Source organism: Stegastes partitus, unplaced genomic scaffold (genome assembly GCF_000690725.1).
Source record: "Stegastes partitus isolate 25-593 unplaced genomic scaffold, Stegastes_partitus-1.0.2 Scaffold2443, whole genome shotgun sequence".
In the NCBI taxonomy this organism is placed as follows: Eukaryota; Metazoa; Chordata; class Actinopteri; family Pomacentridae; genus Stegastes; species Stegastes partitus.
The window spans coordinates 35,782-50,305 of record NW_007580174.1 but is presented as its reverse complement, the minus strand read 5'-3'; the positions used below and the strand labels follow the sequence as shown (position 1 = coordinate 50,305).

Genomic DNA, 14,524 nt, shown 5'->3' with positions numbered 1-14,524 from the left:
TGTGACCCTTCGATAGACTGGCGACCTGTCCAGGGTGTCCCCTGCCTTCGCCCTAAGTCAGCTGGGATAGGCTCCAGCTCCCCCGCAACCCTAGTGAGGATTAAGCGGTGTATAGATAATGGATGGATGGATGGTTGTCTGTCTCTAAGTGTAGCCCTGCGATGGACTGGCGACCTGTCTAGGGTGTCCCCTGCCTTCGCCCTCAGTCAGCTGGGATGGGCTCCAGCGCCCCCGCGAATCTGGTGAGGATTTAGCGGTGTACAGATAATGGATGGATGGATTACAACAGTGACAAAGGTCACACAACAGAACTTTTTTTTTTAATGCAGACACCAAAAAAATACAGAATAAAATGGCACTTATCTGTGTAGCACAGCCTTTAAGGTGTAGTCAACACCAGGATTTGCTCTTAACAAGACCAAAACATTTACACTGTGCAAATTATGGAACAATATTTGAAAAAGTAACTGTGTAAAGCAAGTAGAGGAAGAAATGCCACAAAAATTATGACATTTTTAAAAAAATTTAATACAACTCTTAGATAATATAACTGTCAGTATGATGACAAAATATTCTATTGTCATTTAATTTGTAAATGTGATTCCTATAAAGCACAAACAAAGCTGCGTTTACATTTCTGATACAGAGCCAAGGATAAAATCAGTGTTTTTTACATTATAAAGGACATTAATTTCTCGAGTGCTTAAGTAACACCATTCAATCAGATTCCTCCTCTTCAGTCAGCTTCAAGACTCCCCTGTTCCAGTTTCACCTCGTTTGAACTGTAATGAAAAGAAACACTCTTATACACACCGGCTACTCAGTTAAAAAGCATGTGAGATTAAGTTCAGCAGGTGAGGCTCAGCACTTACCGCATTCTTCAGCAGGTTTCCAGATTTGGTAAAAATATTTGGTCTCTTTGAGGTTGGTTTCGTGGACTCAGTGTTGTTCTGTTGAGCTGCCTGGTGCTGGAATGGTTTAGGCTGAGTGAGGTTGGATGTCAGTGATGACGGCTGCGATGGCGAATAAGACTGAGGTTTCAAGTAACTCTGAGTTGGGTTTGGGGTGTACGGTTGAGACGGTGTGAAAGGCTGAGTCGGGATGTAGGGCTGGGAGGGTGTGTAGGATTGTGAAGGCGTGTAGGATTGTGAAGGTGTGTAGGATTGTGAAGGCGTGTAGGATTGTGAAGGTGTGTAGGATTGTGAAGGTGTGTAGGATTGTGAAGGCGTGTAGGATTGTGAAGGTGTGTAGGATTGTGAAGGCGTGTAGGATTGTGAAGGTGTGTAAGTTTGTGAAGGCGTGTAGGTCTGAGAGGGTGTGTAGGCCTGTGTGTAGGTGTGTGTTGATGTGTACGGCTGGGGCAGTGACGAAGACTGTGTCTGAGTCGGTGCAAACGGATTGGATGGTGCAAAGCTCTGAGTGCTGATGTTAGGCTGTGTCTGGGAAAAGGACTGAGGTACTGGGGTGGAGTCGAGTAGAGTCGGTGGTGGCGGTGGAGGGAAGCTGTCGTCTCCGCCGTCTCCGTCAGCGCTGGTCCCAGAGGAGCCGAGGTCGTAGTGTCTCTTCCTCAGCTCACCCAGACGGACTCTCTCCTGCTCCAGCTGACTCTCCAGCTGCAGCACCTTCACCTGAGAGATTCAGAGAGCAGACGACCTTCTTCAGTGGCTCTGAAACGTTTTAGACTCACACAAATCCCCAGCCAAGGTCAGTGAATTCAAATACTAGACTTATTTTACACTAATAAATATATAACAACTATTTAGTGGTACAATAAAGTTGTTGTGCACCTGAGTTGTTAGTGCTAACTCGATCAACATGTATTATTATTTTTGATTCATAGAAGTTTGATGTCTGAAAATTTGACAATTTTCCACCATGTTTGCATTACTTTTTGCTATTTATTTACTAATGTATTCATTAGAGTACGTTTAGCTGTTTATGTCAACCCTTTATCACTTATATACTGGCTACTCTTTAAGCTGTTTCAACAATTTACCCATTACTTTAAGCTAATTAGTCTCATATGGCCTCACTCCTCAACCAACCCTTTGTTAATGCAACTCAAGCATACTTTACCTCAGACCCCGACACAGCCTCTTCTGATACTTGACTTTCTCCATCCTGCAATACTGGTTTCTCCTTTAAATCTCTTTCTATCTCAGAAGTACAAGATGAACTCACCAGGCTACACCCTAACAAATCTTCTGGCTTTGATGGGCTTGATCCCATGTTCTTAAAATCAGCTGCTCAGATCATTGCTGCTCCCATCACAAGAATATTTAATCTATCTTTACAGCTCTTTGTCTTCCCTCCTGACTGGAAATTGACAACAATCTTTCCCCTCTTCAAAGGTGGCTCTGACTCTGACCCCAACTGCTACTGACCCATTTCCATTTTACCATGCCTCCCCAAGGTCCTGGAGAAGTTGGTTTTGAAACAGCTAAGCCACTTCCTTCAGTCAAACCAGATCTTGTCAGACCTGCAATCGGGTTTCCAGGCTGGACATGGGTGTGTGACAGCCACTATGAAGGTCCTGGACAACATTATTACAGCATTAGACAGCAAGCAGATCTGCATAGCTTTATTGATTGACCTTGCTAAGGCCTTCGACTCTGTTGATCTATGGATCCTCCTTCGTAGGCAGCATCGGTCTGCCCTCTACTTGCTGTGACTGGTTTGCCAGCTACCTTACAGACCCTGTCCAGCAGGTGAAGATGGAAAACATTCTGTCAGATCAACTTACTGTCTCCAAATGTGTACCTCAGGGCTCCATCTTTGGCCTAACCTTATTTTCCATCTACATTAATGATGTTGCAAAAGCTGCTGGCGGTTCCCAGATCCATTTGTATGCTGACAATACTCAGCTGGCCCTTCACTCCATGCTGCAGCATCCACTCTTCAGCTCAGCTTCACTTCTGTTGAGCAGTCCTTTCACAACCTCCACCTCTGCCTTAACATCAGTACAACCAAATGCATCATCTTTGACAGGAGGAATGTTGCATCCAGCCGCGCCCCTAACGATCAGCTGTACAGATGGCTTGTCTGTGGAGTCCGTCAAATCCTATGAATATCTAGGCTTCTGGCTGGATTCATCTCTGTCGCCACACACATTAACAACCTTCAGACTAAACTCAAAACCAGACTAGCCTTCTTCTTCCGCAGCAAAGACTCCTTCACTCATGCTGCTAAACATACCCTTGTCATGATGACAATACTCCCGAGTTTGGATTATGGTGACATCATTTACAAAATGGCCCTAAGCAGCAAGCTTACAAAACTGGACACTCTTTATCACTCAGCCAGCCGCTTTGCCACTAATGCACCCTTCCACACCCACCACTGCGATCTCTATAAATTGGCGAGGTGGCCCTCCCTTCATATTCGGCGGCTTCACCACTGGTTTCATTTCATTTACAATTCAATTCAAGGCCAAGACACCTCCTTACCTGTCCTCTCTTCTTCATGTCGCCCATAATTCTTATTGTACTAGGTCTAGTGAATACATCAAGCTCATCATCCCCAATACTTGTACTATTTTTGGCCGTAACTCTATTTGCTTTGCAGCAGCTAAAGACTGGAACACCTTACAAAACACCCTCAAACTTGCAACTCTGACTCTACTCACCACCTACAGGCTTAAAATCCAAAAGATTGTAGTTGCTCCCATGCTTTTTACCTGTTTACTTTTGTATCTATAATTTACATGTGTATTTGTTCGTGCTGGCACCTCTTGGCCAGGTCATGTTTGCAAATGAGAACTGGTTCTCGAACATTTTTACCTGGTAAAATAAAGGTCAAATAAATAAAATAAAAGCTATTATCCATTAGCATTAAGCTAACTACGTCAGCTATTATCATTACGCTAACTACTTCAGCTCAAATCATTAGCATTATGCTAACTACCTCAGCTGTTAACCATTAGCATTATAAGCTGACAAGCTCAACTATTTGCCATTAGCTTTATGAGCTAACTTTTAAAGACATTTATTAGTTTTAAAAGCTATTTCAATTATTTATCCAATATCTTTATAAGCTTACCAGTTGAACTATTTATCCATGACCTTTAAGCTCACCATTTATCTATTGATTAGTCTACATCATTTATTTGTTTTGTTACCTTTTAGCTCTCTATTTTTACCACTTATTGTTCATAACATTTTATTCCACCTGGTTGCTTTAAGCCATACATTTTAGCATTTCATCTATTACTTACAGCGAACTGCTGAGACTCACTAGTTTTCATACACTTATCACAATGCACAGCTTTACAGTAGACTCAAAATATTTATTTTCAGTCAAAACTAACTTTTTTTAAAAAAAAAAATTCAAATGAGTTGAGCTACTACACAGTCTTTCACTGTACCCCTGCCACAAGTAGTCCCACTGAGGTAGCCTTGGGGTACTTGCATTAAATAGAAAATGAAAAAAAAAAGATCAGTTTTAGGACACATTGGTCTCACCTGAGCCTCCATTTCCTCTTTCTTCAACTTGATCAGAGACATGCCAGAGAAGTCCATTACACCTGTAAAAACAAAAACATTACATGGAGTTTTTAGCAAGAGCTTAACATTTCTTTTACAACTTGGTGGAAACCAAAAGCAGAGCTGAAAGAGAGGGAATGTAGGACTTATATTCTCTAAATGAACAGAAACACAACTCTAAATCATTGGAAATTTAGCTCATATTTGCTGGGTGTGTAAATAGGCATCTGAATCTTAACGTTGCCACCTTATTAAATTGACGCCATGATAATGAAGTCAATGTTGTGTTCACAGCTTGTTTCACTTATAGACATGTGAAGCCTCTCTGATCTGCTTGTATACTCCCTCAGTTCCTCCTCTCACCGTGGTCAGAGATCTGCTGTTGCCCGTGTTTAGTGGAGGTGACGACCACAGCAGCCATGTCGTTCACGTGTCGTGAGGCCTGCTGCAGCGTGTACAGCTTCTTGTTGTTGCGGTCAGCCTTCACCTGAAATTACAGCAGAATACAAGAATGTTTGGTGAGGCGCCATGGTCAAATTAAACTACAAATAAATATTTCTCATTATATTTTTTGCATTCATATTTTGCAAATATTCTACAAGACTCAGCTTAACGAAATCACAACATATAGAAACGTTTTCTGACATTGGAACATTCCATACAAATCTAGTTTTCATATGTTTGTCTCCATCACAAAGCAGTACAGGTGAATGTAATTTTGTTTGTGGTGCTCTCAGCATTCAGAAATGTCATTTTAAAAATTCAGCAGCAACATGTTCTTCTAAAAACAGTGTCCTTATGACACACTTTATATTGATACTAATTCCAAAAGAATAAATAGCCTCAATGAGCCAGAGTGAACAGCTGGATACAGAAGATGTAATTATGGTGAACCAAACTGGTTTAAGTGGAGCTGGTTTTAAGTACCTAATAGGATAAAATGAGACAAAATAATCGTACATGATCCTTAATTATGTACAGATTCTTCTCCATGTAGAAAATCTAAAATCTCGGTATTGCACAGATTCATTTGAATGTGGACAGGAATGATATTGTACAGGGTTACTCTATAAGTATGAAGACATTGATACTGTACAGATTCTTCTGTGGACAGCAAATACTGATATTGCATACACAGACAGTTGATTTCAGCTGTTCCTAAACTTGTCAGATAATAAAATCCACAACAGAAATGTATGTATTTTTGTCTTTTTGCTTAGCCTTGCTGGAAAATGTTATGTCTTTGAGACTACCTCAGATGGTCTCTTGGACTAAATAAGTCACATACTTGAAATGTGACAAGAACCCCAACAAGACACAGTTTTGTTCATTTGGTTGGATGTAAAATGGAGACAAAACTGTACTTTGCAGGACTTGAGTTACTGTCCATTGCTGCCTAAATGTACATTATGTTCTTTTGCTTGTTGTACAAAGATTCAGACACTCCACTGGGTGTCTTTGAAATACTTCAGCGGAACGATGTTTTGACATAAGTTTGTACCTTAGAAGCAGCTACTAGCTGGGCAGTGCTGGCAGCGATTTCATGCGAGCAGGCGATGAGCTCCTCGTATCTTCCATTTTCACCCACAACCCGATCAGCGGAGTCTCTGACAGTAAAGAAGTGAATGTGCAACATACAGTCTGATATTCTGGAGAAGTATTATGTAACTAATAGCGGATGTGTTTAGTATTGTTGGTTTTTCATACGTACAGCAGTTGTGTGGCCCCCCAGCCCACCGCTTTGGAGGCAGAGATGAGTCCTTCGGTCCAGCGAGAGTTTTTGGCATAGAATTCTGTGATAGACGCTGCCCCCTGCAGGAAGAACAAATATTACTTATTACTACATGCAGCACTTAAAGTAGGGCTTCTGCAGCGGTAATCAAACTAAATTTGAGACTTTTTAAGAGTTTAATGCTTTTTTCATGGTCATGCATTAAACTATGAATAACAGAAAACCAGCAGATGATAAGACCTAAAATTATTTACCACAGATGTTTTTATTGTGTTCCACCAGTACTTTTCAGCCGTATGTAATGATAATTATTGTTCATGTAAGTAGCCATTCCAGTTTTACTTGCCAACCCAACAATAAATGCCATTTATTAAATTGTCTGACAACTTACATTTTTTTAAATGTCAGAGAGCGGTACAAAAACAGCCAATGCCTTTTTGCGGACATGATGTTATACGATATAACTTCTCTGAAGAAATTTGTTCATATAATGTCTTCCCTGCTCCAATTCAGTCATCTTTTCCATAAAAGCCAGTGTTATTAAATGTCATCCTCGGGATGAATACATCTGTATGACAGGATGAACTAAACTCTACCCAGCCAGCATGCACTTACAAAATACCATAAATTCATACAAGCCAGAGTATGTGCTGTAAATACAAGTAATACAGTAAAATTAAAAAAAGTCTAAAAGTAGGGAAGCAGTTTAATAACTTTTATAATCAAATCCTCAGTACTTAATTGTTGAAAACAAAATTCAAAAGCTGCCAATTTTGACTCTTTGACGTTGACTGATGACTTTACTGGTTAGTGCACAAATAAGAAAAATACTAAACAAATAGTTAATTCGGCTTTCTTTTCCAGGTTTTTCAGAAGAAATCTACCAACATTTCAAAAAACTAGTTTTGTAATTTGTCATCCTTGCAATATGATGAGTATTTAGTACAAGACACAATAAGGATTTCTTGGTCTATATCAGATTGAATTAACCACGATATATTTTCATGTTTTGTACAGTACAAGAGAAAATATGTCTATAAAATATGACATTTACTGTGAAAAAATAAGTCTTACTTTTCAAAAAACTATTTCCTACTTAACCAAAGTTGGGAATAACCTTTAATGCCTTTATTATAATTAATAGGGAATTTAGTTCATTTAAAATTTCATTTTATTCAAGTGAAATCCAATATCTCCAGTAGCAAATAACAGCCTAATATAAAGGTATTAGTCAGCAAAGACATGTAAAAAAAGAAAAAAAGTGAATCTTTTTAACCCGTTTAATACAGATATGGGAGAAGGTCTGAATTTCTCCTGTAATTAGAATTTTAGATGATGGTGCCACTTGAACTCACCCTGCCTCCTTCCACAATGTCTTTTTGTAGATCGGTAGAAGCTGTAACAAGCATATGAACAGCCTGGAGAGGACAGAGCAGAGCAAAACGATACTCAGGGAACGAATGTTAACTTGAGTTTACAGAAGATTATTTGAAGGACGGACTTCTTACCTTCATCAGGTCTGAGCAGGATCCCAGGATACTGTAATGGAACACAAAAAAAATCACACAGATTAAAATTATGACAGAGAAGGAAAAACAAAACAGAAAACTAACTTTTTTAAGTTGATGCAGTATTCATCTTACCTCTGGTTGACCTCCAGCTTAACACCAGTAGTTTCTCTCCTTGCCTGATTCAGGATCTCCTGTGAAACAAACATGGGAACAGATGTTATGCATATGTGTCAGGTTTATCTGTCAGCGTGTGTTGGACCTGATAAAGCGGTCTTAAAAATTCAAGTAGGAGGAGCTAGTCAGCGCAAGGTTTCTGCAGGGTTCTGCATGTTAAATTTCAAACTTTTTAAGGTCAATATGAATGTAGTTTAGGATCTATTTCATGTCCATACCACAAAGCATTGCTCAGTTAAGACATCTGCAAAAGAGATTGACTGCCACAATGGAAGCTGCAAAAACTGACTGAAAGTATACATTTTTTAAATTTAGCAACATGGAATAACTCTAAGTAACTGGTCTGGGTTTATCTGTGCTGAGAGTGGCAGGATTGATTATTTGGTTTATTTTATACGTTTGTTTTAATGATAAACTACATGAACTGTTTGTTGTCTGTACACTCTAATATTTTAAAAATGCTGATGTGTTTGTGCTTACATCCATTCGCAGCACAGCCTCTTCGATGGCAGTTGATGTAGCGATCATCTCCTTGTCCACCATGCTCCCCAGCTCTTCTTTCAGCACATCTTGTCCTTTTGGGCGCAAATCCTAAACAAGAATCATACAGTTACAGCAGACATCAGAGCTGCAGCAGTGAGTACTGAGAGGTACAGATTCACAGAGCTGGTAGCTTGGCTGTAGACATTTGTGTTTTCTTACTCTGATAAATATACACTCTGTCCAGGGAGCTTCAGTAGCTCACCTTGTAGTACACCATGTAATAGGGCTGACTCCTTATTACAGCTGTCAAGCCCAGAACCTTTGCTCTGTTCCAATCTAATAAAAGCTGCCAAAAAAAAATCTTGCAAATAAAAAACCTCTATCCCACCTGTCCCAACGTGAGGAGCCGCTGAACAGTGTAGCGTATCGCCGATGGGTCTGCTCTTGGCAAACTGGCCTGTAGCTTCAGGTCCTTCAAGAACTGAAGGCAGTGATTCGCACAGTCCCGACAGCTATCAGTCAAACCTGCATGAGAGACACAAGACTGAAGTGTATAATGCATTCAGCGTTCTAACCAACAGTTACAGAGCTTGTCTCTTACGGTCGGCCTGGTCGGTGGGAGCTGAGTGCGACGTCGCTGCTCCGTTCACAATGGTGTCAGCAGCAAGGTGGGAAAACTGTGTGACCGCTCTCAACAAACCACTGGCATCTGCAGAGCAGAGAGGAGGGATCGATACACTCACCACCTGAGGTGTACACACACTATAAAGTTCTAATCTGAACACACACAAATGATTCCTATCTTACCATTCCTGTTTCCCATGTAGACCAAGTGGCTCTGCTGCATTTTGTCGATAGAACACAGAGTTGTTTCAGCTCGGTTCACCAAATAATCTGAAAACAAGGAGAATTGGTTCGAGAATCACATATTAAAGTCTGAGTAAGAGGACAAGGTTCAGTCTTTACTGTAGGTTTTCGATTGTTTTTTGCTTTTATATGCAGTCTTGTTGTAATTTGAAATTTACATTCAACACACCTGAGTGCTGAAAAGTGTGCAGGAGCAGTCAGTCAATGTAACCTTCATGTTTTTTGTTTCTGTCAAATTTTTTCCGGACTATTTGCATTTTTTTTTTTACTGCAAAGTAAAGTCCTGCACCTGCACAACCATGGCTTGAAGGAAAGAGAACTCAAAAAATTATAGTACAGCCAGTTGCAATTTTTTGAATGCTTATTTTACAAAAAATAAAAAAGCCTAGAATCAGCACGTCCAACATTTTTCCAAGTGTCCACAGGTAATACCAATACTGGGGGAAAAAATGGTGACTCTACATACGATCTTACCACTTAGATTTTGAATGTGTTTCTATTTTTATTGCCTCTCTGCTCTGTGTAAACACAGTCTGCAGCTCAACCATAAAGTCCCTGATTTTTTGACATGTGACAGTCGCAGATGATTCTGTATTGGCTTCACAGTTGTCCAAGAAGTGCAGATTGTTTTGTTTAAAGACATCAGCCTCGAGCTCTGGGAATCTGTGATGGGCAGTTTTCACTGTTAGCTAAGAGTTCAGAGACTAAGTAACCACTGACTCAACAGACTGAAAGCACAAAAATTAAAATGAAAAATCTGGTTCCTTTTGCTCTTGTTTCTGAATGTCGTTGTAATGTCTTTTAACACAAGATAAAACAGGCTTTTACTGATCCCACAGCAAGGAAATGTGCAGTGTTACAGCAGCAAAGGGTGATGAGCAAAAATGTACGGACATTAGTAAAAAAAAAAACCCCAATAAACCCTAAAAAACAAGAAATGTTGATCGATTGTACAGATTACTGAATTATTACTGAATAATTCTTCTAAATTTGGCCAGTACAATTTGGATTTTGTTCAGGATTCTTCTATATGTGAGTGTAAATAAAGGTGCTTTGCCAGGCTTAGTATTAAATAAATATGGTTTCTTCTTTGGGGAGGGAATAAAAGTGTTGTTACCAGGAGAGCTGATGCAGCGGACATGTATGGGGTCGTCTATTTTGGCCACAGCGTCCAGTATGATGCCCTCGGCCTCCACCACTGCACACTGCAGCAGACAGAACTGCTCCTCCTGCAGCTTGTGGGCCAACTCCCCTTCCCGACAGGCCTGATGTGACACACACAGACTCATCAGTAACTACTAACTAACTCATAAAGCTTTACTACACAGTCATGAACAGAGTAGAGCACCTGCTGCTGTAACTGGGCGTGCAGGCTGCCCAGCTCCATGCTGCTCCGCTGCCTCTCCTGCTCCAGGGAGCTCTGCTGGAGCTGAGCTTGCTGTCTGAGGGAGTTCAGCTCGGCCTCCTGTTCTCTCGCTGACCGCAGCAGCACCTCCCTCTCCGCCTGCAGCCCTGCCAGCGTGCTGTTCAGCTGGGTGCCGCTCTGGGGAGCAAAACATGAATGAGAGCATTACAACCGCTGCTTCTTCTCAAGAAAGACTTGAGGAAAAGCTCCCAGAAATCTTCCTACCATCTCTTTGCTTTGCAGGGCGTTGTTCACTCGGGTCAGTTCTGCTCGTGTGGAGTCCAGCTCTCGCCTCAGCCTGTCGATCTCCAGCTTCTGTTCTGCATTGATGGCAAGCTGTAGGAAGCATACAGCACACGTGAAAGCATAATAATGAAATATAATATATAAATATATATATATATTTATAGAAAAGGGTTGATCAGTGTTTCCCAAAGCCCAAGATGACAAATGCCTTGTTTTGTTTAAAAGATACTCAGTTACTGTCAGAGTGGAAGAAAGTAACTGGAAAATATTCACATTTAATAGGATGACAACAATTTAGTAATTGATTAATAATTACAGCTTCATTGATCAACAAATGGAATGCTGGTTAAAGCTGAGGTGCCTGTGCAGCAAATCCTCCATCATAACATTAACCTGAACTCAGCTTTAAGGAGCCCTCCACTGACTGAACACGTCTTAATCCTTTTGCAGGTCTACTGCATGGTGAAAAAAAAGGTCTTTGTGTGAAGTCTAATAATCATGCCGTACTGGCATAGGAGACTTACTGTCAGCGGTTGGCTGACATTGTGGATGATGCAGGTGCTATGTTTTGACAAAGAAGAATATGTGGAATTAAACAAAGAAGACAGCATCTCTGGCTTGTCAGCATTGACTTTTCAAAAACCGTCCACACACAATGTTACAGGAGTGCAACACTGACACGGTGGAGTACTCGACACTCTTCTGAACAGTGTACTTAAGTTCACAGAGCTAGCCTGATATCTCGACATTTAAAGTTCTTCAGGTTATGAGTAATAAAGCTGCATCTCCCAGGTCAGTTCGTTGGTCAATATCCTCTCATCTGATCAAATTCTCATTGTTCAGACAATCTCCAGTGTTACTTTCTTAGGGAGAAAAGTGCTACATCAACAGCCGTCCAGGACTAATCCACTATTTTTGGTGGCAGAAGGAATCGACTTCACAGCTTTGAACTGGCCCTAACATATGTATTGCATCCATGTATTTTATTGCATTATTGTTGTACTTCCGAATTCTCAAAATAAAGTGTCTGGGTGGATCAAACCCACAATGTGGGGGGAAAATGCTGGCACGCTCTAGACAAAGGAAAAAGCAGGATAATTTAGTTTTACCAGCAAAGGGCTAAAACATACAATAGATTTCTAAAGCTATAAGGAGTTATGACTAAATGTTACCTTAAAATGAAGTAAAATACAGATTTGCTCGGCTGCGCACAAACATTGTTGTTCCTATATGTTCATACTGCACATCAATTGCGAAGATGTGGTGAGCCTGATTCGGTTTTCAATAAGTTTGCTATTGTTTTAATAGTTAGTAAAGTAGTAGCTTTTGATATCGTTGAAGACCCCATATATTAAGTTGCAGGTGCGAAAGCTTGACATTCATAGCAACAGTAACCAAAGAAGGAATGAATTAGCTTTAGATTAGCTCCTCTGTTCCCCTGTGATTCACCCTGATGCCATGACCAAGCATCACAATGTTGCATGTTGACCTGCTGATGATGTGTCATGATGGTGCATGTCTTCGCTTTCATCAGTTCATACCTGCTGCTGCAGCTGAGCTCTCAGTGCCTCCAGCTCTCGGTTCAGTCGGTCCCTCTCCAGGTCCAGGGAGCTCTGCTGCTGCTGTGTCTGTTGTCTCAGAGAGGACAGCTCCATGTCCTTTTCTCTTGCAGAGCGCAGCAGCACATCTCGCTCCGCCTGCAGAGCCGCCAGGCTGCTGCTCACCTGAGATCCCTCCTGAACGAAAATAAACAGTGATACACACTGATGCTTAAGATGCTAGCAGTAGATCTTTTAAGTTTAAATTTACATCATAATGGTAAAGACTGAATCACTTCTGTAAAACAAGAAAATAAAATGATTGACAAATCTTAACACTGGCTAGAACTGTACAGACAGCAGGAACGTAAGGCCCAAGAAGTGAGAGAAATTTTGGCCCAATGGTGGTGCCAGAGAGTTTGTTGAAAATCTAAAAGCAGAAATACTGTGTCCTGTCAGGTGTGTGTATGTTACCATCTCTTTATTGTCCAGAGTGCTGCGGAGGACGGCCAGCTCTGCTCTTTGCTCCAGTAGCTCTTTATTCAGGCGGTCAACCTCCTGCTGCTGCTGACCCATCTGGTTGGGACGAGACCGACCTCGTCAATATTCACAACAATCTTTGTTTATAAATACAAAACCATTGTGTTTGAAAAGCATAATATCAGGAGTGATTATGGATCGGAGTTTGACAAGCTCTCACCATGTTTCTTTGTTCCTGTCGTAGATTTTCTACCTCATTTGACAGCTGCATTTTGGCTCGTTGTAAATCATCTTGGTCATGTTTTGAACTTGACAACATCTTCACTGTCTCTGCGTTCTGCACATAAACACAAACAACAACAGATGTTTCTCAGTGACAGACAGTTACAGTTGGCTTAGCGTAGCATAAAGACTGTCAACAGATGGCAACAGCAAGCCTGGCTCTGATGGAAGGTACCCAATCCACCCGTTAACAAAAAAAAGTGGGACACCTTTGGACAGAGCTGTTTCAAAACCTTCCCACTCTTGGTTCTAAGGTAAGCTAACCAGCTGCTGCTCATGTTTATCATAAAGACGTGAAAGTAGTGTCAAATATCTTATCAAACTCTCAGCAAGAAGGCAAAAAAGGACGTGCACTTAAAGTAAACACCTATGAATCTGTATTTACCTTCTTCATCAGATCAGCGTGGCTGGTAACAAGCTCTGCATGTCTCTCTTTAAGTTGAGAAAAGCGCAGCTCTGCAGCCTGAGCTCTACCTGTGTGGAGACGATTGGATAAAGAGGATGCACATGGTCAGTAAGGTTCAGTGACATCTGAAAGGCTCGTTCACCTTTACACAAATCTGTACACTCACCGTCTGCCTCCTTGAATCCAATCTGAGCGCCGACATTGGCAACATTAGTGGTCCGTAGTGCCTCCACTTCCATCCGCAGATGTTCATTTTCGACCATTGCCATCTGCTTGTGAGTGCGGTGGTCCTCGACCTCGGCTTCCAGACGATTCACTTGAGTCTTCAACTCGATTATGCACCTCTGAGCCTAAGGAAGAGGAGGAAACTCTTTAATGAATACCAGAAACTATAAACGCATCCATCCATCCATTATCTATACACCGCTTAATCCTCACTAGGGTCGCGGGGGGGCTGGAGCCTTTCCCAGCTGACTTAGGGTGAAGGTAGGGGACACCCTGGACAGGTCACCAGTCTATCACAGGGCTACACTTAGAGACAGACAACCAAGCACACTCACATTCACACCTACGGATAATTTAGAATCACCAATTAACCTCAACATGTTTTTGGACTTGTGGGAGGAAGCCAGAGAACTTGGAGAGAACCCACGCTGCACGGGGAGAACATGCAAACAAACATGCATCCTGGTCCCTCCACTGGGACGTGAACTGGGGACCTTCTTGCTGTGAGGCAACAGCGCTACCAACTGCACCCCACTGCAGCCCATTACATACTTATGCAACATTTTATTATTTGAAGCCCACGGGTTAAATGTTCTCTTGCTACAAGAAAGAAGACACTCTTTCTAATGGTCTTGAACCAAGTTTAGTATTCCTGGACTGTGTGTAAAGCTCCTTTTAGACATCGACTACTTTC

The 14,524-nt window shown here is 41.4% G+C and overlaps 1 protein-coding gene across 1 annotated transcript in view; it reads right to left on the bottom strand.

The window, feature by feature from the left end:
- Positions 1-298: 298 nt before the first annotated feature.
- The window catches only part of hip1r (huntingtin interacting protein 1 related), a 25,172-nt gene continuing 10,946 nt past the window's right edge, over positions 299-14,524 (bottom strand). The window contains exons 12-33 of the mRNA XM_008305232.1: positions 13,772-13,955; positions 13,585-13,673; positions 13,138-13,254; positions 12,912-13,013; positions 12,441-12,635; positions 10,879-10,989; positions 10,597-10,791; positions 10,366-10,513; positions 9,189-9,275; positions 8,983-9,090; positions 8,770-8,906; positions 8,379-8,489; positions 7,857-7,915; positions 7,722-7,752; positions 7,569-7,631; positions 6,193-6,293; positions 5,983-6,088; positions 4,845-4,968; positions 4,461-4,522; positions 1,405-1,628; positions 873-1,245; positions 299-782 (exon numbers count right to left, since the gene is read on the bottom strand). Coding sequence (XP_008303454.1) covers positions 747-782; positions 873-1,245; positions 1,405-1,628; positions 4,461-4,522; positions 4,845-4,968; positions 5,983-6,088; positions 6,193-6,293; positions 7,569-7,631; positions 7,722-7,752; positions 7,857-7,915; positions 8,379-8,489; positions 8,770-8,906; positions 8,983-9,090; positions 9,189-9,275; positions 10,366-10,513; positions 10,597-10,791; positions 10,879-10,989; positions 12,441-12,635; positions 12,912-13,013; positions 13,138-13,254; positions 13,585-13,673; positions 13,772-13,955 — 2,763 coding nt within the window. The 3' untranslated portion in view covers positions 299-746. The remainder of the gene's footprint in view (positions 783-872; positions 1,246-1,404; positions 1,629-4,460; positions 4,523-4,844; positions 4,969-5,982; positions 6,089-6,192; positions 6,294-7,568; positions 7,632-7,721; positions 7,753-7,856; positions 7,916-8,378; positions 8,490-8,769; positions 8,907-8,982; positions 9,091-9,188; positions 9,276-10,365; positions 10,514-10,596; positions 10,792-10,878; positions 10,990-12,440; positions 12,636-12,911; positions 13,014-13,137; positions 13,255-13,584; positions 13,674-13,771; positions 13,956-14,524) is intronic.